General features: G+C 38.8%; 7 protein-coding genes, 1 long non-coding RNA gene and 1 other non-coding gene across 13 annotated transcripts; 4 read left to right on the top strand and 5 right to left on the bottom strand.

Moving 5' to 3' along the window:
• The first annotated feature begins 63 nt into the window (after positions 1 to 63).
• Positions 64 to 1,544, top strand: LOC148698737 (uncharacterized). Its single transcript, XR_015957465.1, has 2 exons — positions 64 to 752; positions 1,136 to 1,544. It is a non-coding gene; the product is annotated as an uncharacterized LOC148698737 (long non-coding RNA).
• Positions 1,003 to 4,607, bottom strand: LOC137748423 (transcription termination factor MTERF8, chloroplastic). Of its 3 annotated transcripts, none has more exons than XR_015957463.1 (3): positions 4,398 to 4,591; positions 1,466 to 3,517; positions 1,003 to 1,378 (listed from the first exon to the last, which is right to left on the bottom strand). XR_015957463.1 is itself a non-coding variant. In XM_068488571.2 (2 exons), exon 2 carries the CDS (start codon positions 3,179 to 3,181, stop codon positions 1,994 to 1,996), a length of 1,188 nt encoding a protein of 395 aa, XP_068344672.2. In that variant the 5' UTR covers positions 3,182 to 3,517; positions 4,398 to 4,607; the 3' UTR covers positions 1,003 to 1,993. The 3 variants fall into 3 exon arrangements, 1 of the variants encoding a protein (XP_068344672.2); XR_015957464.1 differs by having other exon boundaries at positions 1,003 to 1,372; XM_068488571.2 differs by having other exon boundaries at positions 1,003 to 3,517; positions 4,398 to 4,607.
• A 2,684-nt stretch (positions 4,608 to 7,291) lies between these two features.
• Positions 7,292 to 9,374, top strand: LOC137748368 (L10-interacting MYB domain-containing protein). 2 transcript variants are annotated; one of them, XM_068488515.2, is made up of 3 exons: positions 7,292 to 7,427; positions 8,291 to 8,647; positions 8,725 to 9,374. In XM_068488515.2, exons 1-3 carry the CDS (start codon positions 7,425 to 7,427, stop codon positions 9,244 to 9,246), a joined length of 882 nt encoding a protein of 293 aa, XP_068344616.2. In that variant the 5' UTR covers positions 7,292 to 7,424; the 3' UTR covers positions 9,247 to 9,374. The 2 variants fall into 2 exon arrangements, with proteins under 2 accessions (XP_068344616.2, XP_088543279.1); XM_088687153.1 differs by lacking the exon at positions 7,292 to 7,427 and having other exon boundaries at positions 7,481 to 8,647.
• Positions 9,375 to 9,426: 52 nt separating this feature from the next.
• LOC137748367 (protein ALTERED PHOSPHATE STARVATION RESPONSE 1) lies at positions 9,427 to 13,658 on the bottom strand. 2 transcript variants are annotated; one of them, XM_088687150.1, is made up of 5 exons: positions 13,279 to 13,658; positions 12,352 to 13,103; positions 11,703 to 11,920; positions 11,012 to 11,235; positions 9,427 to 10,619 (listed from the first exon to the last, which is right to left on the bottom strand). In XM_088687150.1, the coding sequence occupies exons 2-5, from the start codon at positions 13,076 to 13,078 to the stop codon at positions 9,839 to 9,841; spliced, it is 1,950 nt and encodes a 649-aa protein (XP_088543276.1). In that variant the 5' UTR covers positions 13,079 to 13,103; positions 13,279 to 13,658; the 3' UTR covers positions 9,427 to 9,838. The 2 variants fall into 2 exon arrangements, with proteins under 2 accessions (XP_088543276.1, XP_088543272.1); XM_088687146.1 differs by having other exon boundaries at positions 12,352 to 13,106; positions 13,279 to 13,561.
• A 3,710-nt stretch (positions 13,659 to 17,368) lies between these two features.
• On the top strand, positions 17,369 to 19,239 carry LOC137748283 (L-ascorbate peroxidase 3). Its single transcript, XM_068488411.2, has 9 exons — positions 17,369 to 17,512; positions 17,639 to 17,772; positions 17,850 to 17,899; positions 18,041 to 18,106; positions 18,183 to 18,231; positions 18,312 to 18,394; positions 18,495 to 18,571; positions 18,672 to 18,774; positions 18,877 to 19,239. The coding sequence occupies exons 1-9, from the start codon at positions 17,400 to 17,402 to the stop codon at positions 19,054 to 19,056; spliced, it is 855 nt and encodes a 284-aa protein (XP_068344512.2). The 5' UTR covers positions 17,369 to 17,399; the 3' UTR covers positions 19,057 to 19,239.
• Positions 19,240 to 19,376: 137 nt separating this feature from the next.
• LOC137748729 (protein POLLENLESS 3-LIKE 2) lies at positions 19,377 to 21,584 on the bottom strand. Its single transcript, XM_068488903.2, has 4 exons — positions 21,228 to 21,584; positions 20,896 to 21,108; positions 20,653 to 20,808; positions 19,377 to 20,557 (listed from the first exon to the last, which is right to left on the bottom strand). Exons 1-4 carry the CDS (start codon positions 21,402 to 21,404, stop codon positions 19,643 to 19,645), a joined length of 1,461 nt encoding a protein of 486 aa, XP_068345004.2. The 5' UTR covers positions 21,405 to 21,584; the 3' UTR covers positions 19,377 to 19,642.
• A 738-nt stretch (positions 21,585 to 22,322) lies between these two features.
• On the bottom strand, positions 22,323 to 24,223 carry LOC137748790 (uncharacterized). The gene is made up of 3 exons (XM_068488976.2): positions 24,087 to 24,223; positions 22,925 to 23,038; positions 22,323 to 22,700 (listed from the first exon to the last, which is right to left on the bottom strand). The coding sequence occupies exons 1-3, from the start codon at positions 24,102 to 24,104 to the stop codon at positions 22,563 to 22,565; spliced, it is 270 nt and encodes an 89-aa protein (XP_068345077.1). The 5' UTR covers positions 24,105 to 24,223; the 3' UTR covers positions 22,323 to 22,562.
• A 16-nt stretch (positions 24,224 to 24,239) lies between these two features.
• Positions 24,240 to 24,313, top strand: TRNAI-AAU (transfer RNA isoleucine (anticodon AAU)). The gene has a single exon. It is a non-coding gene; the product is annotated as a tRNA-Ile (tRNA).
• Positions 24,314 to 24,808: 495 nt separating this feature from the next.
• On the bottom strand, positions 24,809 to 27,345 carry LOC137747077 (proteasome subunit alpha type-7). Its single transcript, XM_068487085.2, has 3 exons — positions 27,059 to 27,345; positions 25,916 to 26,330; positions 24,809 to 25,194 (listed from the first exon to the last, which is right to left on the bottom strand). The coding sequence occupies exons 1-3, from the start codon at positions 27,229 to 27,231 to the stop codon at positions 25,033 to 25,035; spliced, it is 750 nt and encodes a 249-aa protein (XP_068343186.2). The 5' UTR covers positions 27,232 to 27,345; the 3' UTR covers positions 24,809 to 25,032.
• Between the last annotated feature and the right edge of the window lie 150 nt (positions 27,346 to 27,495).

Here is a 27,495-nt window from a genome sequence, read left to right as displayed (position 1 = left end):
GGGGCGAGGGCAGTGATTTAATGGTCCTCCCTTCAAAACCGTCAAAGAATATTGGTGGTGTGTTTGAGTGGAACTCTGCCATAAGAGAATGTGTGAAGCAAATACGATGAACTTAGATGAAACATAGCAAGGGTCAAGTCCTTTAAATGTAAATATTAATTTTCATTTGTAGAAGCAAATACGATGAACTTAGATGAAACATAGCAAGGGTCAAGTCCTTTAAATGTAAATATTAATTTTCATTTGTAGAATATTTCCTAGCCTCTCTCTGCCGCAAATCATACCTCACGCACCATCATTTATCTATTATTTTAAATTATATTTTGTTTTTTCAAAATTTTATTAACTAAATAGGGGTTTAAAAGCTTTCTTTTAAAAGGATAAATCTCATTAACATTTTTATTAAATGATGGGTGAGAAAATAAAACATGAGAATAGTAGTACTCTTTATAATTTATTATCTATTTTTTCTTGTCAATCGTAGATTTTTTTTTTTTTTTTTGTTTTATGGACATTTTTGTTCAATTGTTTTTGTCGAAACCTATTTCACCCAATCCGGCTCTGGCTTTATAACAACACAGATATAGATATAGAGTCAGCCAAATTGATCAGAGCAATAGCGTAGATGTCTTCTGCCGCAAAATCCTCTCAATCAGTCCCTAAAATCTTATAATTTGTCAAAGAAATTATTTTCTTTTTGGGTTATTTCTTTAGCAAGTGCACCAATTTGCATGGGACAACTAACTCGCCAAGTAGGTTTTTTTTTTTTTTTTTTTTTTTTTTTTTAACCAAGAAGGTAGGCCATGGAAATAGCTTCTATGTTTACCAAGTACACTATTCCTTTATATTAAAGAAGCAAAAATTGCATTACACTCCAAAGTATAATATGCTCTGGATTTTTTAATGATTAGATGCTGATTCTTTTTTTTTTTTTTTTTAAATTTTGAATAAAGATCTAACAGTTAAAAATTTGGAATATCTCATACTTCGGAACACCATAAAAAATCCAGATTAGTGTCATAATCTACATTTTAAAATTAAATAAGTCTTTATTCATTACTAGACTCTTTGCAAGCGACGTAAAGATGTTTTATTTTTCAATTAACTTTTTGTACTATCATCCAATTTTCCACAGGTAAAAGCCACATAGTCAAGCCATGGCAGCTTTGCAAGAACAAGGAAATTACCAACTCTCCCACTTTGTGCAAGCTACCAGACTGCAGCCAGTCGTGTGCAAAGTCGCATCCCGGAGCTGGAGGGTTTGGGTTCTGCATTGCTGAATTTTGCCTGTGTGTGCATTCCTGCCACGGAGACCGCCAACCTCCCAGAGATGCAGAGGCAGATCAACTTCCCAGCCTGCCATTTCTTTCTTCTAAAACTATCACGCCGTAGCATCACTTACACTATTTAATTAAGCTCGTATAATGTAGCTCCAAAAGAAACGAAAAGAAGCAGCAATAGGTACCTGTGTCAATAAGTCTTCTCGTGCTAAACGTTGCAATAAGGAAGTTGTTTTAATTTCTTTCCTCCTCAACCCTTCGGTATTTTTGGTATTTATTTCCTCCTCATCACAGTACTAGCAAAACAATGGAGACTAGATAACGCCAACAAGCATCAAAGATGATAAAATCCGCTCTGGTGTACATGCAACGCAATGCAACTAAAGCTGAAACAACATAATATTCAGAGACCTTCGGTAGACAATCAGCATACTGGTGAAGGGAAAAATATACCTTTGGATATGATATCTTTCTTGTTTTCGCAATGCAGCATAAAAGAGTAAACGATACAGAAATAGAATATCCAAAACTTAACCACGACATGGTGATCCAGTTTCAGAACATGGAAAGTTAGTCTTAACACTGTCGCCTTTTCACTCAACTTCAAGCTGAGCTCACACCCCATTCTCCAGACAAGGTGCAAACGAGTTTTTCAGATCTGTCTGGACAGTGGGCACAAAACCACCACCTGGGAAGACAAAATTTGGATTGAACTAAGAATCTTCTTCGTCAGTAGAATCCAGGAGACGAGCCTTGTAAGTAACCAACAACTCCTCTGCATCACCTCTAAATCTTGATATAAACTTGTCCAAAAATTCATTCTCCGGCAAAATAAGTGCATCATAAAAACTCGGATCTCTCTTCAATAACCGTTTTGACTTTATAACCTCTAAAATCCTGTATCGAGCACTCACTCGGTTCTCCATGCTATACATCAAAATCCAAGGGGTATGAATTAATACCGACTTTTTGAACTTGACTGTATTCAAGAAAAAATCAATTCCAAACTTTAACTTCTCCTCTGAGGTCCTAAACAAACCTGGCGTTCTTCTAAACATATCCATACATTCATCCTTTGAGAAACCAAAACCACAAAGCAAGTCCAATTTTTTACTAATTGTCCCATTCCGTAAACAGCTAACTGTATATAAACCATGAACCAACATCCCAGAATTCAATGAGAAACCCATTTCCACAACCTGTGCAACAAGGCTTCTAAGTACAGATTCCTGAACAATGAAAAGCCATGGCTGCCTCTTCAATAGCGTGGAAAGCTGAGAACCAACAATTCCGCAACTCTCCATAAAGGCAATATTTCCTAACAACCTTGATTTTGGGTCCCTTGTAACCACCCAATTACATCTATGTAAAACCCGAATCAAATCTTTAGCATTCTCATCATTCCCCAAAATTTTCTTCAGAATTTCAGTACAGGGTACTAATTTTCTGTCCAAACTAGCAGTCAACAGTGTGGAATTTTTGGAAATGAACCTAGCGAGATCAGAACCCAAAAGACCCAATTGTTGAAAGAAGTCAAGCTTAGGCCTCAGGGTTTTGTCAATATTAGAAAACAAAATTTGGGGTGAGACACGCACAGCGGATCGGATATGGGTGTCAGAGAATCCAAGTTCTCGAAGAAAGCTATATACAGATTGAGGCTTTTCAGGGGATGTGACCCATGAGAATCGACTTGAGATTGATAAGGCTTGGGTTTTGGTGAATTTGAAGGTATTGACAAGGTAATCGGCGAGGTGGGAGTTTCCATTTGGTTTTAGAAATTGGGTGGGTGAAGATAGAGATGAGAAAAGAGAGATGGAAAGTTTGGCTGCATTAGAGGGAAGATACTGGAAATATAGAGGTGAGCGCAAGAACACAAGCGGTTTCAAAGCTTGCATTTGCATCTATAGCCATATGCAAGTACATCTATACATACATTGTGTGCGTGTAAGAGAGAGAGAGAGAGAGAGAGAGAGAGAGAGATGTTCTGTGCAACTATGAAAGAATAAAAAAGTGATTGAGGTGAAATCTAAGGTATACGAAAGATCTAAAGGAACAGATAAATGATGTTTCTAATAAAGAAAAGAAACACTGTACATTGGACAAGGAAGATGTTTGTTTCTCACTTGTATTGATTCTTATCTCGGTCACGTCGTGGTTTGCTAGTACTGGTACCTGGTATCCATTCTTAGACCAAGTAACGTTGCCTTGCTTGTACCAGGCTGAGGCTGAGATATATTCTGTAAACAAGCATGAAGGATGGTTTTATTAATTTACTACACATAACCAACTTCAAAAAGAGTAGGAAGAAACAATATAAAGTTTGGGGAGAAGGTGAAGAGCCAATCCAAGAGCATGACCGCGTATGCTTCCTCTTAAACATGGAAAATGCATACTTTTTGTAAAGTTGAAGTTCAAACATGCAACTAAGATGAAATAACAAATAAATTCAATCCAATTCCAATACCCACATTCCACAGTCACTCCATATTTTCCAATAACAACCAGGACCGTCCCTCCAAAACATTACATGTACAACATGATTGCTGATTCTCGTAAGAACACACAACTTACTGAAATAACAAATCAATTCAATTACACTCTAAGACTTGGATTTAAGTATCAGAGATATATATATATGTGTGTGTGTGTGTGTGTGTGTGTGTTTATACTTTATATGCAATGTTTTTTTGACAAATAAGCTATACATCAAACATATGACTAGGACGCCCTAGCAAAATGTTGATCTACCAATTTGCAGTCAGTATGATCCTGTCAAAATCTATCATGTCAATTAAGTAACAGTATACCCGAGCTCGACACAAAAATTATACCAGTAAAAAAAATTGAATGGAATTGAACTCTGATTCCCCCAATCCATGAAAAAATTGAATGGAATTGAACTCTGATTCCACCAATCCATAAATAGTACCCAGCTACATCCCCACCCCGCAGAAGGTAAAACAATTGCAGATGAGAGAATTAGAAGGGGAAGAACCCACAATAAACTCGCAAAAGAATCGAAAAAGAAAAATGAAAATCCTAAGAGAATTACACAGAAAACTGATGGGTTTATCCATCAGAAACGTAAATTGAAGACGACAAATAGGAGGGAAAAACCTTTTTTAGCTTTGACTTTGGCGATGGTTTCGATTTCCAACGGGAGGAGGCTGTCGGTCTGTTTATGCAGCGACGGAGATGGAGATGGAGGTGGAGACGGGAGAGGGAGTGTGGACTGTGGACGGAGAGAGATTATCGCCTTAGTGCGCTTAATTCTTAATTTTTTTTGGAACTCCGCGCATACTTTTAATTTGTTAAATAGTGTTTCCCTAAGTTTAGAATTGCGAGTGACATGGTACATTCACATAGCACTACCTAGCAATTCGTGCAATTAAATTTTGTCCTAGACTGATTTATAATTTTAATAGAGGGTTCTAATTTGATTTTTGTAATTAACGACCGTTGGATTATCAATTACAAAAATCGTACGATGGTACAATTATCAGAAGAATTGAATAATCGAACCATTGTATTGAATTTCAACGAACAGACATTAAATGTGAGCTCAGGACATCGAGAATATCTCGCTATCCAAAATCCATAAATTTTGACTATTCCCCACTCGCTGCCACATGCACAGCTGTGCGGTGGTTTGCGGCGATTGCAAACCCACTTTTTTTGCTAACTTCAAATTCTACCAAAATTTACAGGAAGATATAGCTTAACAAGAGGAACAAATTTTACACATGCCACAAAGTCTAAAAGTGGACGAAAAGGGTGCCTAAAGCTTCTCGGCATCAATTAGCCTCCTACAGTGGTCAAACGGGGTCAAGTCTAGTCGAGATTTACTCCTGGGATGATAGGCTACAAGTTCCAAGTGGTAGCATCGGCCATCACTTTGCCAATTCACCAGATAAATGAAAGGGTGGCTGAAGCACTGTTGGTTTTCGTTGGATTTTGTGACCTTGCACAGCCACATACTGTGGTTAAAGGGGTTACTTCTTGGGTGCGGTTTGTAGAGGGAAGTGAGAGCTTTAATTTGGTGGTGGTGGTGGCGTTGAAAAATTCCATCAGAGTTGGCCGGAATCGGCATCGGAAAGTCATGGGTTGCGGTGGGTCACTTGGGTTGGGTTTTTGGACTTTTAGGTACAGTTTCCCGAAATGGAAACCTCCAAGAATCTGGGTATCCACTTGTGGAAGCCCACTATTTCTGGTCAGGTTTAAATAACCAAAATATCTCCCACTTTAAACATTTCTAACTTCTTCATTATAACTCGGAATATTTTCGGGCTATTTTCGGCCCTTTGGACTCTTCGGTTGGAGATGGCCTAAGATCCGTTTGCTCTTACGCACTCGTGGGTTCAAGCTCTACCTAAACAACTCAAGAGTTAACCGAAAATGTCGAATAAAATTGGAAATAACTAAAGTACCCCCACTACACCGTTCTCAAAACCGGAGAATTAATGAACTAACTTCAATTAAATCTCCGAAATACGTTAAATAAAATATTAATTTTGGGGACGGAATATCACATGAAATCTCAGCATCTGATTTGCATAGATTGTGCTCAGCTTTGACAAGTGTCCCTTGTCCTTGACTGACCATAAAAAAGTAACTTCCTTTTTAAAACCCTAATTGTCTTTCATTTGCTCCTTGGCTAGGATATTTGCATTTCAGAAAAGAGTGTCTTTAATTTAGAGTTACCTCTTGTGTTCTTGTTAAAAGCCATAGCTGCAAAACCGACTTCATGCATTAATACCCAAATCATTGTATAACAGGGTTGCATTCTACCTCCTGCATCACAAATGTTCGCAGAAAATGAAAATCTTTAGAAGAAGACCAATTGTTTCCTCAATTAGTCAATCCATGATAATCATTGAAGGGCTATTTGCCCCAATCAACCAAATTGATACATATCTACGAACCACAAAAATCGAATCCAAAAGAATGAACATTGCCCACAAAAACTCAAATCAAACCCGACAAACACACATTGAATCAAAATCAAATCTATTTTTCAATGTATCTGGAGCACAAAGCAGAACATTACATGTTATTATACAATTAGAGGCATTTGAAAAGAAAAAATTTCCTTTAATTACATAACAACATGTAGTATTCCGCTCCATATTCTGAACATATTGAAAAATCTTTTCTTAATTTCGTATGTAAAGCAACGTTGCATTCAAAATTTTGAATATCTAACATGATGACCCTCATCTTTCTGTCAATTACTTTTCAACCCAACAAATTACCAAAATTTTAATTATATACAAACTTTAGTGAAGTTTACATTTTACTCCTCATTTACCCTTATATACAAATCGATCAAAATGGATTATAATCGGAAAAGAAACAAAATTAACCCAAGTCAGAGAAATATTTATTTATGGATCCGATTATAAATTTGTAATAATAAAAACTAAACCCTAAGAACTTTTTTTTTAGAACAAACGATGTTATCTATACTAAGAGAGAAGACTCACAATAGTTAGCAATAATATGGTTCAAACTTATCTTTGGCGAGAATCAAACTTAAAACCTCTCACTTACATTTGAAGAAGAATACCAATAGACTATAGTAGTACTAAGTGACAAGCCCTAAGAATATTAAGGGATGGTTTGATATTGCTGTACTTTGAAAAAAAACTACTACTGTTGTGCTATGAGAATAAGCTCATTTTTGCTGCTTCACATTTTCAGCTTTTTTTTAATCCAAAATTATGAAAATAAGTTGTTTTTAAGTATTTACCAAACACATTTTTTAGTTCAGCTTTTTTTATACCCACTTTTTTTAAGTATAAAAGCAACTCAGTACAAAACCAGTCCTAAGACCTCAATAACTAATGATCAGATGATATTTTACAACACATGTTTTATTTAACGTTGTAAGTGTGATTAAAAGTTTATAACCGGTTTTTTTTTCATATTTATTTTCAGCCACTGCCGACTTAGTAAAATGTTTGACCAAAGATTTTTTTTTTTTTGCGTAAAATGACTCCTGTACTGAACATACGACCGCAAAGCTTTTAGATTTTTTTTTGGACCGAGAGAGAGAGAGTGCCTTGTTTGGGAGCGCGAAATACTTCCGCCGGAAAAACGCGGAATCATATATATAGCAGCAGTCTTTTCCTCAACGTAGAGTTAATGGTATCTCTCTCTCTCTCTCACTCTCTCTCTCTATATATATACACACACATAAATATGGTTTTAATCTTACTTCCTCTTGTTTTAACAGTTGCAATTTGTTTTTTGGTTGGAATTATGATTTTTTTTTTCCTTCACTTTTAATGGAAATTGTATCGGAGAAACTAATTAAATTAGTGCACAAACCAATTATAATTTGTGTATAATTGAAACTGGTGATTATTCACCTTGTTTGTGACTGATAGAATTTGAATTCGGATTGTTATTTGGGTGTGCATTTTGATGTATGAAATTGTAGTGAACGTTCTGAGTTTACTTGTTCAATTCAAGTGAACTTGTAAGAAGAAATGGCTGGTAGCCTTATACTAGTACTCTACTACACTGTCTAGTACTTTGATAGTTGTACCGTGACGTAGAAACACCGGAATCTCTGCAACTGAGCGTTGTTCATCAGTTCCTGAAAACCTCCGTTTTTCGTCATCAAGACGTTGGTTCATTAAATTAGGTAACATCTTGGAGCTCCAATGTCAGTCAGCTTTCATGTAAGGAGTTATTTCATAAAGATGAACAACATTTCCTGCATTCTTGTCTGTGCAAAGTTGGCACAAATTTAGGGTAATATTCTTTGAGATGAGTCCGAACGAATGTTGATGTGATTTATTTCGATTCGGTTGGACTTGATATGTGATTTCTTTGATTTCGTAGCTGCTTTCTAGTCTATAAGTGACTGTTGGACATCGTATTTTGAGGCGCTTTGGACATTCAGAACATTGCTCGTTGTAGATGGCAAGCGAGGGTACTTCGGCTTGTAATGTTCTACGCGTATATGTTTGTTTCTTTGTAACCGGTCTCTTTTGTGGGTTTAGATGGCGAACTGCTCTGCTCGGTCAAGGGGACGAACGCTGCAGCATCAGGGGCACCAGTTGAGGGCTAAATGGACAATGCAGCTTACTAAGATACTGGTGAACTTAATGGTGGATCAAGTACACAGAGGGAATAGACAAAATGGTCATATGGGAAAGAAAGCATGGAAGTCTGTATGCGATGAATTCCATAAGAGAACGGGTCTGAAATGGGACAAGGAACAACTGAAGAACCGATGCACTGTTTTGAGGAGGATGTATGTTACAGTCAAGTCGCTGCTTGATCGAAGTGACTTCAGTTGGGATGAATCCACCGGGGTTATTGCAGCCAGCAATGCAGTGTGGGCTGAACACATGAGGGTATGTTCGTTTAATATCTGTTGCTTGTAAACTACAATTCGAAACCTACCTGATGCGGACGAATCTTCTTGGAGCAGGAACATCCTGATGCTGAGACTCTAAAAACCAGTGGCTGCCCAATTTTCAAAGAGCTATGCACTATATTTTCAAAACCGCCAACGAACGGGAAACATGACCATGCTGAACATGAGGGTGGGGATCCAAATTCACGTCCATCGGAGCCCTTGTCCTTGAACCAAGAAGAGTCCTCATCAGATTCTGAGGAAGGAGATGATGCTGTAAATGGTCAGGAAACAATTCAACCTGCCATCCGCAAAAGAGGACGCAAGGGCACTGATGATGCTATTGCAGGTGCTATATTGGAGATGGCGGCTGCGTCAAGGCTGAGGGCGGCTGCTACACAGCAACGTGATGCTAGATATACAATAGCTAGTTGTATCGAGGAATTGGATAAAATGCAAGGTGTTGATGAACACGTCTATTTCGCTGCTCTCGATCTGTTCAACAAACCAGTTGCAAGGGAGATGTTCTTGTCTCTCAAAGGCGAAAAACGCTTGATTTGGTTGCGTAGCAAGTGTACAGCAGCTCCTGCTCTCTAGATTGATAACTTTATGTAGTTTTGATGTTATCTAATCTGTATTATGTGACTCTTGGCTTGTGTATATCCAACTCCGCCAGCCTGGTTTTACCCTATTTTGTCGAAGTTCCGTTTTGTCCGAACTCCGAACCCGAAATCTTCATGGTTCATAACAATTGTCATAAAAATTCATACAAACTGGTAAACAGACCAAAAAACACCTCATTAAGAATAATTAAGCAAACCAAACAGTCACCCTGAAAGAAGAAAAAGGAAACTATCAAGCTTAAACAAGCGAGAAGTTCCGAACTTTCCCGCAACAAAACAGAACAAAGATGTGAAAAGTTGAAAACTAACTAGAATCCTCTTGCTCTGTTGCATTCTGAGTACTCAATCTCTTCGGTATCCATTCTTTTCCTGATCTGCGTCAACTGTCAACTTTATCTTCGAAAGGGGGATCCTGTCACTGCTAGTCCCCTCTGCTACGGTTAATGGTTACTGAAAGGATGTGCATCTATCTATACATGAAAACTGATCTTACTGAAGGGATGCGCAATATACAGAAAAAACCTGATTACCGTGTTTCCAATCTTCCTGAATTTGAACTTTTTCCCTCAAGGTAGTAACATCTTAACATCAAGCTCCTGATCAGCACTTTTCGATTGGTTATATAGTTGCTCGAAAGCCTGCATACACACACTTGAAAACCCGACCATCGCCTCAAAGACATGCGGAAACCCCATCTGCAAGTTACTTATTGTCACGGTCCTCGTCACATTCACTAACTTTTCATGCTTGCTTTTCTCCTCCTCCGCTTTTGCTCTCAGGACCTCTATTTTTGCTCGCTTCTCAGCAACTGGGTTCCTTTTAGTATTGCCCGAGGAATCAGGCATCGAGTATGGCCCATACTTGGACTCGAGCGATCTAAGCACAGTTGCTTTCTTCTCAAGCTCTTTAAATGTAGATTCTGACTTCCGTTTTTGCTTGTATTCTTCTGCTTGTTGAACTACAATAGAATGAACTACGGTTAAAAAGCTTTTGATTCCTTCAGATGCTACTTTGTCGGGAATCCGGTCAATTGCATGATGCCATTCTTCGCAAAGTGTGTAAATTCTTGATTCTTGACTTGTCTTTGCTATTGGATGTCTTCGAAACTGAAAAAGGCTAAGACGGAGCCATCCTGTGAGAGACTGGATATAGTCACGCTGAGCCTTGACCAGGCTGCAAAATGATAAATGCCATTGCTGGACTTGAAGCTCGAGCTGGAGTGCTGCTTGCCGGTGAATCTCAGACGTGGGTTCGGTAGATGGTATGGTGTTGAGGTATTTGAGCTGCTGAACAATATGCTTTTGGACCTGGTGGCACTCATACATGCTTCTCCACATGCACATCAATCTGTAAAGCAAATATATTCCGTCAACAGTAAAAATTGCTTCTTTTGGGAAGTGTTGTATGATTGTTCTACAACAATAGCTACTCAACAAAAGTTTACACGGCTCTTTAAAAATCAGTACATCGTTAGAAAGAAAAGCAAACAAAGGACGCAAAAACAACAAATAAAAAGCAGTCAAAAGAAAATAGCCATATATTCAATATCTTTTCGCTATTCATTCAAAAAAAGATATTTAACGAAAAAAGAAGTAACAGAAAAGAAAATATTCGACAAAAAAACAGAAAGAAAAGAAAATAAGATACGGTATTTTTTTTTTTATTTTGGTTCCAACTTCTAAGTAAGATAGGAATGAAAAGAAATTGCACGGTATCAATTCGATGAGTGCAAGACTAACCCTTTAACAAGCTCGATGAGTTGAGGGTAGAGCTCAGTCTCACGAAGGTTGATGATCTCAGCAGACGTTGTCTCAATGGTCTGTGAAGAAACCATCATTTGCGACTCCAACTTTTCCACCTCTTTCTTCGTCTTCTCTGTCTTCACATAGTCTCCCCTCTTCATCTCTAGCTTCTTCAGTGTTGAAACCCTCTTCTCATGCTCTACCTTTAGTGTCTCCGAATCCTAAAACCACACCAGAAAAACATATGTAAACCGATTTATAAAACTCATGGATGCGCACAATGTCATTAAATAACTTCAAATTCCAAAACATTCTATGTTATGCTTGGGCCCAAAGAACGACTTCCATTCAACGGTGATGACTTTGTGGCGGTATCACATGTCAGTGCATAATCTCATTGAAAAACATTAAAACCCCCAACGTTCAAAAGTAATTCTTGGGATATAATGCTACAGGTACCAATTTTTGGATACCAACTGATGTGACAATTTCTTATTTTTGTGAATAGATAAGGTCCACCGCTGGCGTACACATAAAACTAATGAAACACCACCACATAAATTGGTATCCAAAGTCATTTTAATAAGTTGGCGACTCTAGCGTTACTCTGGGACACTAAAGTAAGAAGGATAAAATGTTTTTATGGCCAACCAGGAGCCCACAAAATACATGATAACCAAAAGTTTACCTTGACCTCCTGGTATAATTTTTTTTCCCAAGCGTAAAGCCTCTCCACAGTAGAACAATGGCTACTATTCGCCACACCTTCATCTCCAACCCCACTACCTACTTGATTAAGCACCATCTCATCACAACCCATTTTTCCGAATCCTCCAAACTTTTGACTTGAACTTCCCCATGTCCACAGCGACTGACTCAAATTACACCCATGATCATAAATTTTACCTGCCAAAAAAATCCATCTACTACATCAAAACACACAATGAGTAAAGGGAACTGTTCCTAGCATCCCAAAAAATCGCCCTTCACTTGTCGTTAATAAACACAATTTGGAGAAATTGCACTTCGAGCGGTGCATGATGACTATTTTGTTGTGATGGTTTCAAATTACACTTGTAATTATAAACATAACGAAAATATGGAGAAATTGTTATTGACATTCCAAAAAGGTTGTCGTCATATGATGGAGCAAAATGCATTTCAAGCAGTGCACGATGACTATTTTCGAGTGCAAAAACAGTTCTCAAAAGTAAAGTTCTCTTTCCTCTCATTTTTTCCCCTCAATTCCTCATCAATCAAGCAAACAAACATGGTTAAAAAAAGTAAAAATATTAAAACTTTATCCTCTAAACAACAGTAAAAATAAAAACTTTTACCTCCTTTGGTCTGAGAAGAAGAGAATCTGGGAACTTCCAAGAGCAAAGAGAGCATTCCGCCGGCATCAGCAGCCTTGAGAAAATACTCATCCAGCTCTTTTATAATCTCAACCAGATCCTTAGCATTTCTCGACACCACCATCGCCAGCTCACTTGTCGTCGTCCCGCTCTCTTTCGAAAATCCGCTCACCACCGACGGCGGTTCCGCCGTGCTCGCCGCAGTGACGGTGACCACCGCCTCCGAAGCGGTAGTCGCAGATTCCCACTCTTCTTCCGTCACTGGCCTTGAAGAGGAAGCCACAAATGGGTCCCAGAAATCCCACGTGGACGAAGGTGGCGGTGGCGGCGGAGGTGGGCGAGCTGTTGAGGGTGCGGTGGAAATCGTCCACGAATCGGAGCTTGAACTGAGTGGAGGTGGTGGCGGTGGCGGTTGTGGGGTTGGCGGGGTTTGCCGCGGCGGCGGCTGTGACTGGTAGTTGTTGTGGTGGTGGTGATTGTAGTTGTGGGGGTGGTTGTGGTTGTAGTTGTGGTGGTGGTGATGGAGGGTAGTTTCGGCATTCGAAAACTGGAGCAGAGCAGAGCCCGTGCAGCGGAGAGAGCGCAGGTACATGGTGTGAGCAGCCGACCAAGCTTGCCGTGCTTTCACCAGCTGCTTCATGTACCGCTTTCTCGATTTGCATCTCGACACCATTTCTTCCCGTTCTACCCTCGAATAGCAGCATCCCATTTTTGGTCCTGGTCAGCTCGATTTGCTGCTAAAGAAAAGCAGAGAAAAAAAAGAAGAAAAATTCAGAAGAAGAAGAGGGGCTTTTTGGGAACAGAAATAACATGGGTTCTTTTGCCTACTTATGAAGCTTGCTATGTCTCCATGAATGGAGGCCGTAAAAACTCAAAAGTGCTTCTTTCCCCCGCACATTTTGAACTTACCTAAAAAAAATTCCAGTGTTTTAGCAGCTACAAATTGACTTCTTCTTGTAGGTCTTCTGGGTTGGAAAAGTAACATTTACAAACTTTGATTTGAATTTTGATGTCAACTCTGGAGCTTTTGATCTCTGTGCGTGCTCCTCTCTCTCCCCCTCCTCTGTGTGTATTGTTTCTCTCTCTAGAGAGTAGAGAGACGGTGGAGTTTGGGAGTTTATCCTGATGTGGTGAAGGCACAAAAGGACGGACACAGAGCTGCAGCAGGGGCAATGTGGCTTTGGGCAGAGAGCCAGTGGGTGCCTTGTTTATATTTGAATTTAGTGACTAAATTGCCCTCACCATAAGTCTGGATTTGCACTGATTCATCTGTGTCAGTCTCTGGAACTGAAACAGTCAGCATCCAAAGGTTTGAGTTTATGAGTATTGTACTTTACAAAAGCTTATTTTGTTGAAAAAATTAATGAAAATTATTTAAAAATTTTGTTTAAAGAAAATAATAAAATGAATAATGATTGATTTTTTAGTATAAAATATGATTTTTTGTTAATATTTTAATCTCATGACTGTTTAGCTTCGCAAACAAAACACCTCACATAATATTTTAATCTCACTCACTCACTCTCCGTTTTCATCTCGTGTTTGGTGACTTTATACAAATGTCTAAAATGAAGAAGTTTTTCTTATTTCACTCTTAATATATCTTATCACGTGATGAGTGACAGAGAGAGAATAACAACCTCTTTGACGGCTCAGTCAAAATAATCAAATCATGCAGTCATATTGTGCGATTTTATGCAACCGGGTTTGAATACAGAACTTTTTCTTACCGTCTGATTTGATCAAGCGACTGACATTGAGTGATTTGGTGACCCGCTGTGTACTATTAAATCTTGCCCAAATAATGAAAATCGCAACGTGGGCAGGGCGAGAGTTAGGTTAGATTAATAGAAAATGTAAGTCACTTATTAATAGGTATGCATGAACAATAATGTGTTGATCAAAGTACACTTCCACTTCTTAAAAATAAATTTCAATTGCTTGTTTGAAGTTATAAACAATGTACCATTGTATGAGTGGAGACGTTATATTTCAGTATAATCAAAACATGTATTTGGTGACAGATGTAAATTGAGATTAAGGTGGTCCCAAGATCACTCGGAGTTTGAGATATATACATGTAAAGGTTTTCTGAAGACTTTTTGAAGGTTTTCTGAGGATCCACTGATGTAATGCATGTTAGACATATCTGAACAACACTTTGTATGATACCTCGAGAACACTCGTCGATAATTGTTGACTTGTGCACAAATAATTCGGTTGACTACAACAAACTCACCAAAATATTAGATGAAATTCCTCAGCGAATAAAATAAAAATAATTTGCTCTCTTCTTGCACTGTTTCTATTAAAAAACTTAAATCTTTAATACGATATCCTCATTGTTTAAATTCTAAATCCTTCACCATATATGTTAAAATTTAATAAATTAATAACACCACATGACAATATTATTACAGCATCGTAAGAATTTCTTGCATGTGTGGAGCATTGTAGTGAACAAAAACTCAGGTTTATATAATGTTCTTTTATTGTTACTTTATAGACCTAGTGCTTTCCAAAGCTGAATTCTCTGATTTGCTCAGATGCAATGCAAATTATGCATCTTCGCGATCCTCCTGTACCAGAAAGTAATTAAGCAAGGAGATCTGAGCTTAAACCTGTTGCCACGTTTGGGTTTTCGTTTGGTACCGACTAGTACACTGTAGATTCCATGCGTAGCAGAATTTTTTGAAACATATGCAGTAGACCAACGGCATAAAAAATTGTACGAACTCACTTGGAACGAAGTAGTACTAGGTCTTTGGCTTCCATGAGTACTCCATACGTTCACCCCATACCAATACAATTAAGAAAAATGAATTTTAACGAAAAGTTTCTGGTACTATTTATTTTAAGGAAAAATTATATTTTTACATTAAAAAATCAATTAGGTTACTATTCATTTTACCATTTATTTTGTCCTTATCGTTAAAACTCAAAGTTTTCAAATTCTTTTCATTAATTTTTCTTTGAGAAAATCTCAAGTACGTGTATATTAAGAAGGGTAGTGACGAATTTACGAATTTTTCTTTTTGGAGCACGACGAATAAGTTTTAAGATTTATTATATAAACCACGAAGGTCCAAGCTAACCAATTTAAATGCTTTTTGCTTAGTAAGATAAGATAAACTTGTATTTTCACACAAAGTTCAGTAGGGCACTGAGTTTGTTATTCTGCATCTACAAAGTCTCTCACAAATACCGTGAGCCTCTCACATTTTAGTTAATCCAGCCTCGTTTGTGGAATTGTGGCAATTTTTTATTGAATGACCCTGAAAGTTAATTTAGTTTGCTTTCGTTTGATCGACGTATTGACAAGTGTTTACGTTGTACTTGAATCTTTATCAGGAGCTACTGAAAGGGGAATCAGAGGGGCTGTTGAAACTTCCCGCAGATAAGGCTTTACTGGACGATCTTGAGTTCCGCCGCGAAGTTGAACTTTATGCAAGGTACTTAATTCAGTTCATCTGTGGAAAATTGGTATATTCTGGGAACTTTAAGATCGATGAAATGTTGATTGACGAAATAAAGCTTTATCTTTCTGCTCATGCAGGATGAGGATGCATTTTTCAAAGACTACGCAGCGTCACACAAGAAACTATCCGAGCTTACTAGCCGGTCCTGAGAATTTGGGGCCCTAGGCAGGCCTTTGAAGTGGGGCCCTAGAATTCTCTAACTCTCGACCTTTTGTATATTGACATGTGCAAAAAAAAAAAATCACTATATACATGAAAAGTCTATTTCTACATCAAATATCATTAAAATTTAATATAAAAAAAAGATATATAAACATTACTCAAATATTATCTATCTCGCATTTTTAGATGCAAATGCACTTATTAAGTTTACATAATCTGATTTTTCAACCAATTCAAACCGAAAGAGAAGTCCCTACCCAGTATGCCAAATTCTAATCATTTTTCTATTATTACAATGTTACTTATTACATTCAATAAATAAATGAATGGTTGGATTACATAGACAACATCTTACAGCTAGGGAAAATACTAGAATGAAGAGGATAGTAAATTTCGTATACGAACCTAGACGAACGAGGTGGATTTGAATACTTTATTATAAATTATATAAACTAATTAATTTGAATATTAAATAATGTCATTTTTCAACAAGGTGAGTATTAACCTTTTAGGTACATAATAAAGATATATGTGGTGTGATATTTAAATAGGGTAATAAAACCCCATAAAAATAAACATAAAGGTGATATTTAAGAGACAAGCAAAAAAAGTAAAAATAAGATGATGAAAACTATTTAAAGGGGAGAAGACGTCCATCTGTAAAAAAAAAAGATGGTGGGACCATCTTAAGTAAAATCGTGCAATTAAAATGATGTTGGGAACATATTTGTCTTCTTCCTCGCGCGAGGCCGACCCTACAACAAAAGATTTATAGATTCTGGCCTTTACGTATAAGCCCGCATAGCTTCCTCCTATCTCTGTCCAAATCTACCTAGTTCCGCCTAAAAATTGGAGGCCCTTCCGAAGTGGGAGCCCTAGGCGGGCGCCTACTCCGGCTACCCTCAGGGCCGGCCCTCCATCTTCCAGTGTAAAGGCAGCTGTGAAGACCAATACCATATTGGCACAAGTGTAGTGGGTGTTGCTGTTACTGCTGCGGTGGTGACCCTGAGTTACTTATACGAAGTTTGTAAAAATGTTGTCATTCTAATAATTTCATCATTAGAAGTCGGTCATGTATATTTGATTCAGTGTCCATATTCATACTTCTTGTAAGCGAACATATTCATACTTCCGATATTCATGATCACGTTTCTTGATTTTTCGTAACTTGACGAAGAAATATGAATATCATGAGAAAGAAGGTGCAAGATGCTTCCTTGCCCTCTCAAAACAGCGAACCAATTCTTTCTTGTTTACTTGGGAAACACTCTTGTTATCATTTCCCTTTATTCTGATTCTTCTTCTAAGCCCCTATATACATACACGGCAGCAAAAACTTTGTCATTTAGAATTGCAAATTCAGTATTCCTTTTACGTTTACACGCTCTCATGGCTGCGCCAATTGTAAACAAAGAGTACCTCCAGGAAATTGAGAAGGCTCGCCGAGACCTTCGTGCTCTTATCTACGGCAAGAACTGCGCTCCTATTATGCTTCGCATAGCGTAAATGTTTATCCTTGATTCTTCCTTAACATGTTTCCCCCATTAAATTTCCTTTGCTTGCTCGAGAAAGTTAGCTATTTCGGTGTACCGAACTTCTGATACGCTATAACCTTTGTATTTTAATAGGTGGCATGATGCTGGAACGTACGACGCTAGAACAAGGAATGGAATACCTGGAGGGCCTAACGGCTCTATCAGGAACAAGGAAGAGTTAAACCACAGTGCAAATAAGGGATTGGAAACTGCAGTTCAGTTATGTGGTAAGCTTTCGATTTCATCTGCTTAATCTCTCAATTAAACTCTCTAATTTGTTTCTGATTCTGCTTTTGACTTGCAGAAGAAGTGAAGGCCAAACACCCTAAAATCACATATGCTGACCTCAACCAGGTTTTCACTTTCAAATGTTTTTATTGGTTTAGGGGTCTATTATGAAGTGCTTTTAATGGCTAAAAGTGCTTTCAGACCAACAAAAGTGATGCAATTTGATAAAACCCTCAATTTGACTAACTTTAATGGCTTGTCTTCCAGCTTGCAGGGGTTGTTGCTGTAGAGATCACCGGAGGTCCATCCATTAACTTTGTTCCAGGTAGAAAGGTATGTGCGTCGGAAAAGTTTCGTATCACCTACCTAAATTGTTCTTGTTCAATACCGTTCTTTACCTCTCAATCAGGACTCTAATCAATCTCCACCTGAAGGCCGCCTTCCAGATGCCAAACTTGGTATGTCATCAACTGTGTTCATCTGAGTTTTGTATCGTGAAATGGTTTCGAAATCTGCAGTTGTTTGATTTTGTTAATAGGTGCATCACATTTAAGAGAAGTTTTCTACCGCATGGGCCTGTCCGACAAAGACATTGTGGTATTATCGGGAGGCCATACATTGGTAAGTTGCTCTCCATCCGTAGTAAAAGTAGAAAATGTTCTTCATTTTACTCAACAGAGCGTTAAAATTTAGAAATCATCTTTTTCTGTTGGTTGTGTAGGGAAAGGCAAATAAGAGATCTGGCTTTGAAGGCCCCTGGACAAAGGAGCCTTGGAAATTCGACAACTCATACTTCGTGTAAGACATTCGTGAAAAGGTTTATCTACTTTTGTATGCAGTAATCAATGGATATCTCAATCGAATAAAACCGTACCTTTGATGTAAATTCTGTCATCAGGGAACTACTGAAAGGGAAAACGGAGGGACTCCTGCAACTTCCGACGGACAGGGTGTTGGTGGAGGATCCAGTGTTCCGTCGCTATGTTGAGCTATATGCTAAGGTAGAAAAGATGAAGCTATTTCGAAAATGTAAATAGTTTCACACAGTTGTGGTGGGAAAGTTCATACAATATATAATTGATTATATTACCATATATGTGCAGGACAACGATGCATTCTTCAGGGATTATGCAGTATCACACAAGAAACTATCAGAATTAGGCTTCACTCAACCTTCTTCGGCTCCGAAAGTCCTAGTTACTCTTACAATTGCTGCAATAATCGCTGCATTGGTGTACGATAAATGCAAAAGTCTCGTCCAAGACATGAAGACTCTCGTTTAGGGCAGTAACGTACCTATCCCTCGTTTGTATATATACCCGTCTCTCTCAGTCTTTCTCGTTACATGATAATTTAAAGTGAAAACTAATTAACCCTGAACCTGAGACTTGGTCACCACAGCATGTATATGTATTATGTTCAACACTTCATTATATAATCTAGATTGGTTTTATTGTTCAAAACTTCGAACTCGCTCATGAATATTTCCATAATTTCCCTCAAACGGTTATCTTCAACCAGGGAGGCCAACCGCGCTGGTCTCAGCAAAGGCCCCGGGAGTTCTGGCCGTCATGAAAAAACAGCAAAGGGGAAGCATGAGAACTTACAACAAAAATTAAAGAGGTTTTCTTATTCTGTTGAAAGACTTAGCTTACATGATGAATACATAGAATCATCAGCTTCCGTAGAGTGGATTAAACTGACAAATTACAACTTCAACTACAATGCCAGAAGATAATTAAAGGGGAGAACAAGTTCATCTCCAGCCGAAAAACACTATTTAACTCCTCGAATTAAACGAATTAAGGTAATATTTAACTCCTTGAATTAAACGAATTAAGGTAATTAAGGTAAGCAATTATAGTTAGTTTAGGCCCTTGGACTTAGAGACAGTGTAATATCCTGAAAAACCCTGAGCCTCTTCTCAACCTTCTTCGGAAACATCCCGGAACTGTTGCTGATTCCAGTTGCGTTCCCAGCCTCATTTGTCGGGTCAATGACCACGGCGATGATAGCCTCTTCGAAGTCCTTGTTGTCGGGCAACAACCCTGTCAACTCATTCCCTGGTTCTTCAAGAGAGAGCCTTCTTCTGGTCTTGTTCTCTGGTACGCCCAAATCCACAGCAGGTTTCGTGATCTCAATCGCCTCGGTCACTCTCATTGAATTAGCAGCATTCCCAGATCTTGTCCTCTTAAGGGTCTCAGCAAATTGAGAGGCCGTTGGGGGAGCCGGAATGAACTTTGAGAAGTAAGGCTTTGCAGCCACATTCAATGCGTTTGGTTGAGGGACTTGATTTATACTTTTAGTCTGAGGAAATCCTATTTTCCGGTTCGCGAAAATGTTTGAAGAATTTACATTCTCATCAGCAAACTCATCGGGCTGAGATTTCACAGACTCGGCTGTTGCCGGCAGGCTTGCATGGTTGTGGTCTCTGCAAGGCTGAGGCTGCCAAATTGACGAAGAACCCAGGAAGGCATCGAAAAGTCTGCTCTGCTCAACGCGGTCTCCACCCTTGTTCATCATCTCAGACTCGAGATCCTTGAGCATCTGCTGAGCCCTCTCATAGGCCTTGAGATGGGAATCTGTCCCTCTTGGACCATCCGCAACTGCCGGCTTAACACGGCGGAGATTCTCCTTAGCCTCGGAGATTCTTCCTTGCTTCATTAGGCAGATTCCGAGGTTGCACATCTTGTTGTTATCCGGCGCAATTGTGAGTGCTCGGCGATAAGCATCTTCTGCTTCAATGTAGTTGTTCTGCTGCATCAAAGCCCACCCCAGGTTCCCCTGAGACGCACATAAAGTTACTTAGTACTAATTTTCAGTGATTTCGGAGTTGAATTAAACAAATATTTGGTATTGGTTTTGGATTGCAATCTCACCAGTAATCTAGTGGCTTCTTGTTCCACAGAGACCTGAAATTTCTTCCCCTGAGATCTGGCGGTTTTCGTGCGCTTTCCGTTGAAAGCCATCCCTTGCTGAATCAGGTACAACTTGTGCCTTAAAAGTGCTATTTGGTCATCCAATCTCCCACATCTCTATAAAAATTAAAAGTCACCCAAAATTATCAGTAAATTGTAAACATTCAACTTTATGAAATTCTTTTCGGGGTTTTCAAAAAGTACCTTGTAAAGATCCAAAAGGATGTTGTCAAGGGACTCCTGGGCTTGATCCGAACACCGGTGTCTCAACGACTTGATGGCTTCGATAGCTTCTTCCGCCCGGTTCTGCTGCTTCATCACAATCGCCATGTCCTTCAAAGCACTATCCACTCTGTCCCCAGAATTAATGGCTGCCCAAAACAGCGGGATTGCTTTCTCCGGATCCTTCTCCACCAGCTATTCAAATTTCGAAACCCATTAATCAAATAATGAATTAAAAAAAAACCATAAATCAAAACCAGAAAAATTCAAGTTCTGAGAACCAAATTTTGAAAGGACCCAGAAGATTTATTTACCTGAACATTCTTGGCTCTGACATAAGGACTGTCGCCTACCGGGACTTTGTGAGTCACGTGAAACAACTCCGTCCCGACAGAGCGAGTCCTCGAAACTCCGAAAGGCTTGGCCGGAGAGGAAGGAGCAGACTTGGTGGGTCTGAAACCAGGCGGAGCATTCCACATATCCTGCAACATCTTTGAAAATTATGAATGATTTGATCTCACAATGGAAGCAAAATCTAAAGATGAACAAGATATGTGGAAGGCTTTGGATTGAAGAGAAAGAAAGTCTCTGAGGAGAGAAGAAGATTGGAGGAGAGGGAGAGGGAGGGAGAGAGAGAGAGGGAAGGGAAGGGAAGAGGATGAAGGAATCTGTGTGACTTGTGGGGTAATACGAGTAAAATATAGGGATTCGAATTTTTGACCGTTGGGGGTTACCGTTCTACAACTAGCCGTTAGGGTGTGTGTTTGTATAATGTTGCGGAAAATGATCCTATGCGCGTATCCCCACCGTTTTAATGTATGGTCATACATTCACACATGATTGGTCTGATTCTTTGAGGGTGTATGTGTAATATAACAGATGATAATAAAAGTGCGAGAAATCATAAAGAAATAAATTTGAAAAAAATATGATCGAAAGTAAAAATTATTTTTGTAAATATATATATATATATATATATATGAGATTATTTAATCATCAAACAATATAAAAATAAATGGTCAATATGGATAAAAGTATTGCTTATTGTCTATCTATTTTAATAGTTGACTAACCAAACAACTTTAGTTTTAAATAATATTTCTTTTTTCTTTCAAAAATAATCTTTATAGAGTGATCATTAGGATAAAGAATTCCTATGTTTTGCTTCAAACATTTTTCTTAAGGGAAAAGGATCCTATGATCCTCGCAGGATCCTTTTTCTAGGGATCATGTGATCATGACTGTTCATCGTACATCGTGCGGTCAATTTTCGTTATTTGAAAAAAATTCTACCTAGTTATAAGCCCAAATCAATCTTTTCCAGACGGACATAGGCCCATTGGACTCAGTTCTCAGAAAGAGAGAAAAAAGTTTCACCCAGGCCCAACATTATGATCAGCACACCCAGCTCCAACAAAATTCTGAAATTTTCAATTATACATGACCAATGCCTTTGTGAACTACAAGTCATGGCATATTGCATCCTAAAAAGGAAAAAAAGAGAAAATACAAGGATAGATCAACTTCTGCATCACATTACAAATGTCCCATAAACCAGATCACTACATACAACCGGATACGAGAGGGCGGTAGCCATGGCAGCCAAAGGCCTTGACTATCAAGCAACTGACGGCCACCACTTCGTTGGACTACAGCAACCGGTCCCGAAAACTGTCTGTTTTATCAAGTCTAGCTGTACCCGAGCTTGATGATTCGCCCATTGCATCTGGGGAAGCTGCTCTCTGGGATGCATCTTTCTTCAGAGAAGTTGGTATACCTGAAATTTCCTGAAGAATGAGAGGAGAGTATCAGTTAACATAATCTATACACGGGGCAAGAATCCGACAGGGCAAGTCTATCCTGTCTTGAGATAACCCTTGTTCACCGTCACCTCAAATGGAGCAATAGACCTCATTTTATATGCGTTCCTCATTACATTGTTGTCAAAACAATATAGAAGTAAATGGTAGTATTGCAAACGAGTAACGTAAAACAATCAATTCCAGATTACCTTCATCAGATGCAACCTCAGGTCACAAGGTCGAACTTGATTTCCAATGCATGCCATCACAAATTTTGAATAGTTATACAAAACATCAGCAGCGGCTTGCTTTTTCTCGTCAATCTACATAAACAAAGCCAATGGAGAGCAAATTAGAGTAACCAAAAACCAGTTGATTTAAAACATAAACGAAAGTAACAAATTCAAACAATAAAAACCTCTTTCCGCCAGCAGTACACAAACTATTCAAGACATTCGAACTTGAAAAGGTACCAATGGTTCCATCACCAAATTTAAGCATATCAGTCAACAAAAGCAATGACAAGTGAAATCTACTATATATCAATAGAACAGACTATACGTTCGTGGAGTTTCCAAACTCGATCATAATAGCCGGACCTAATCTAAACAGTTTCTGGCTATCACTTCACCATAGCCCTCTAGTTCCTTAGCTAATCGTGAAAAAAGTGAAGATGCAGCACTATCATGCCCCATTGGAACAAGGGGCACATCGAAAACACTAGACCAACAAAGACCGGAATCATGGAACAATGTCATTCCCCATTAGACCAATCAATTGTTACCCAAAACAGTTCAACCATGCATATTCTTTTTGCATTTTACAGAACTAACATATCGCGGCCGTCTCAAGGCGAATGTTGAACTATTGATGGTGGCCGGAACGAGGCTCAAAGAACTGGAGGGGCGGGGCTAGTAAGCTGGTAAACGTTTTCTCCCCATTGCAGGCGGAAGCTACGGCGATTCGAGCAGGATTAGCTTGGAGGGTGGAAAGGGGTCTACAAAATTTCATCCTTGAGAGTTAAGAGTGATTCACTCCAGATCACTTGGGTTCCTGAATTTGACGACTGTTGGTCCTAATTTCCCGATCAAACCCAATTTTTATGAATTGGGACGTTTGAGAGTTTGATTTGGGTTGGTTTATACGCAAAATTCTCACACAAATTCGAAGCTCTAGAGCCTTGAAATTAATGAATTCCTAGATAAACCAAGCTCAATTTTTATGAATTGGGACGTTTGAGAGTTTGATTTGGGTTGAAAGAGAGAAGAGATCAAGGCCGTGATAATAATATCAGAATTAAAACTGAAATTAATGTCTTCCAAATAAAAGGAAAAATGAAATTAAATTGGGAGTATGGACAGACAAGAGTACCTCGTAATCTTCTTTCATGGCGGAAGCTCTGGGTCTCCGTGGGGGTTTCCAATGTCGGGGAAGAGAGAAGGAACTACAAAGTAGAAAGAAACCCGCCACTAATAGAGTTTCAGAAATTAATTAAATAAATCATTAGAAATACACGAACAAATTGGCCTATTAGCTCAGCTGGTTAGAGCGTCGTGCTAATAACGCGAAGGTCGCAGGTTCGAGACCTGCATGGGCCATTTTTATCAGGTTTTTTTTTTTTTTTTTTTTTTTTTTTTTAATTTTAATTTTAACTTTTTTAGTGGCCAACCAAAACGAAGCCCTCACAATCGATATCCGCTGATAACTTTTTAAGTGAGATCGATGGTAGTATCAAATCTGGATTTAGTTTCGAATTTTCAAGTGATGATAAGAAGGTTGTCAAGAAATGTTATTGAAGACTGTAGAGAGAGTTATCAAGAATGTCGTTATGGAACCAGACAACGTGCCACGCTCAATATGTCAATGTGTCTGGTTCGTTTGTAATGACGGTCTTGATAACTCTCTCTTGGTAATGGAGGGGTGGCAAGCTCTCTAGTCCTTCATCTTGATGCACCAGTGTGCTACATTTCCAATTTCGTTACAATTGGAAACGAGAGTTTAAACGGTAGACACTGGAGAGCCTGCCCAACAGGCCATTCTTGGCCGTAAATGGTACGGTTGAATTCATATAGATGCCGTAAGCAATCGCAAAGTTAAAGACAACAATTCGAGCAGGCTTCGATTAAAACTTGAATAAGCAAATCTCAATCCATTTGAAGATATAAGCTGTAATAACTAGCAATTTCGAAGCTCATGAGAATACAGAATGCAGGAGGTTGAGATCAGTTTCAGCCAAATCAAGTGCAAAGTACAACTCCAAAAGAACAGCAAGGTGGAGTTCATCATAAATTAAGTTGCAAAAGGAAAATACGTAAGATCATGTCTCCCTGGGAGGTCCCTTCTTTGCGGCCTCGGCAGCTGCTTTCTCTGCTTCTATGTCAGCAACAATGGCATCAATTTCAGCTTCTTCAAGTTGCTTCAGACCGTGATCCTTCGTCATCACCGCAACTTCTATGTTTTTCCCTCCACTCTCAACAACCTACAAAATGAGATTTTAGACAATTTGAAATTTATACTTTTCGGGAACAAAGTATGTAACATATAGCACACAATAACACAAGTACAAATGACATGCTCTCTTCCCTAGTCTCAAGGTAAATAGTGATAGTCATGCAAAAATTCTAGACTCTAATGCCTTAATGGCGCACTAGATTTTCTCTGGTTATTTGGACCCGCAAGCAATTTGAGCAGAAGATGTGGCACGGTTTTAGTTCATCATAACTTACAATTTCACATGCTATGCCACTGTGTCGTTTCTAGTGCTGGCAATAAGCCAGTAGTGGCAGTTCTAAAATGATCAAGCTACGAAAAAAAACTTAACAAACTTGTCATTTACCATGTCAGAGCCAAGTATAAATCCGTTCCTTTTCAAAACGAATGCACTATTACTGCATCTATGAACAAAGGCACTGAACAAGCATCTAAAATTGCTATGCATTTTGATTTGCATATCCTATTCACCATTATGTCACATTTCAAATCATCGTGTAGCCTGAGATGGACAAAATTTATTGCCTTCCCAGTATTATCATTTAGAAACTTTCCCAACTAACATATAGTTTGAAACACAGAACAAAATGATGGGTCCTATATTAATTCGTTGAATCGAATCTGGGTTTGGGACATCAAGAAAGTTCTGAGATCAGTCACAGAGAACAGAAAATTAGGTGCAACAAATAAGGGAAGCCCAAACAACTTACCTCAAGCAAAGCCCGGATTGCAAGCTTTACAGTTTCTTGCCCAGAAGTTTCTTTGTAGTTCTTCTCCAGAAACTCCCTTATCGAATTGGAGTTTCTTCCAGTTGCATTGGCTTTCCATGCTGAAAAAGTCCCAGAAGGATCTGTCTGATATAGTGATGGTGAATCTGTGTATGGATCAAATCCGACAATCAAAGTTGAAAGACCAAATGGTCTCACACCACCACTCTGTGTGTACTTTTGCTGAAGACCAGCAATGTATCGCGTTATGTACTCGACAGTCACTGGATCCTCAACAGTAAGCCTGTGGCTTTGACATTCAATCCGTGCCTTGTTTATCAACACACGAGCATCTGCTTTGAGCCCAGCGCAGGCTAGAGCAATGTGATTGTCCAGGTTCACAATCTTCCTCACCGATCTGCACAGCAGAAGAAAGAATATGGTTACAAAGAAAGTCCACAAGCACAATCTCTTTTTCTTTTCCTTAACAACTACTCATAATGTTCAAAGGAAATTGATTTATGACATATATTGCATCCAAAATGAGCAACTAATGTGTGGTTTGTGCTCCAGTCGAAGGGTAGGTCTGCAAGGTGCATCATAGATCCATACAACCCTATCGACACCAATGTACATATAGACCGCGCATAACCTAGATAGTGTTTTGATAACTTCTTCAGTATCAATCTTTATTCAATCGCAGTAGCGAAAGCAAAGCACCAAATCAGATATTTGTATCAGAAATCTACGGGGCTTAGTTAATGCAGTCTACTGAAAGAGTCTACAACAATTTAATAACTTTTTGGATTCGATTAGGACTTCCAAGCATGATTACCAATATTTTAAACAAATGGGCTGTCGACTACTTTAGAAATAAGTAAAAAATATATTTTTTCACTGATTAGACTAGAATTTCCACCTTAAAATTGACATCTTGTTCGTCTTAAAATTGCAACGACCCAATTGAAATCTTACCCATTAATTTCAACTGCAATTTAAGCCACCATTCAAACCAATTGCAGCGATTAAAACCCAAAAGAATCAGAAATCGATGCGATTCAAAAACCCTAACCATAAACCCAACTTCAATTTTCCTCAGTTAGATCAAGGCAAAGAAAACAAAATATGTACGTGTGATCTCGATACCTGGAGTCTTGGAGCTTAGCGGCGGACTTCTTCTCGACGCCGAGAACAATGGTGTCGGTGCCACGGACGCCGACGGCGGCGTTACCCTTACGGACCGCCTCGAGCGCGTACTCGACCTGGAAGAGATGACCGTCTGGAGAGAAAACTGTAATGGCTCTGTCGTACCTCGCCATCTTTCTACTGCCTCGTCTTCTTCTTCTTTCTTCTGATCTGGGGTTTTCCGGGGAGCTGGTGCCTTTTCGGTTTGGGCGTTCTCTTTCGCAGTGACAATTATATTTTGCTATTCTCGACTTAGGCCACAAGTCACTTGTTAATTTTCTCTTCGCACAGTGGGGCAAAATGGTCATTTAAGATTTTTGGTTTTTATGTAATTTTATAGAAATTACTATTGGCACTCAAGAATTTTGATTGTGCACTTTAAAATTTTTACATTTGGA

This window comes from Pyrus communis, chromosome 2 (assembly GCF_041283825.1).
Source record: "Pyrus communis isolate YQ-2024b chromosome 2, ASM4128382v1, whole genome shotgun sequence".
NCBI classification, from domain to species: Eukaryota; Viridiplantae; Streptophyta; class Magnoliopsida; order Rosales; family Rosaceae; genus Pyrus; species Pyrus communis.
This window is presented reverse-complemented; position numbering and strand designations above follow the sequence as displayed.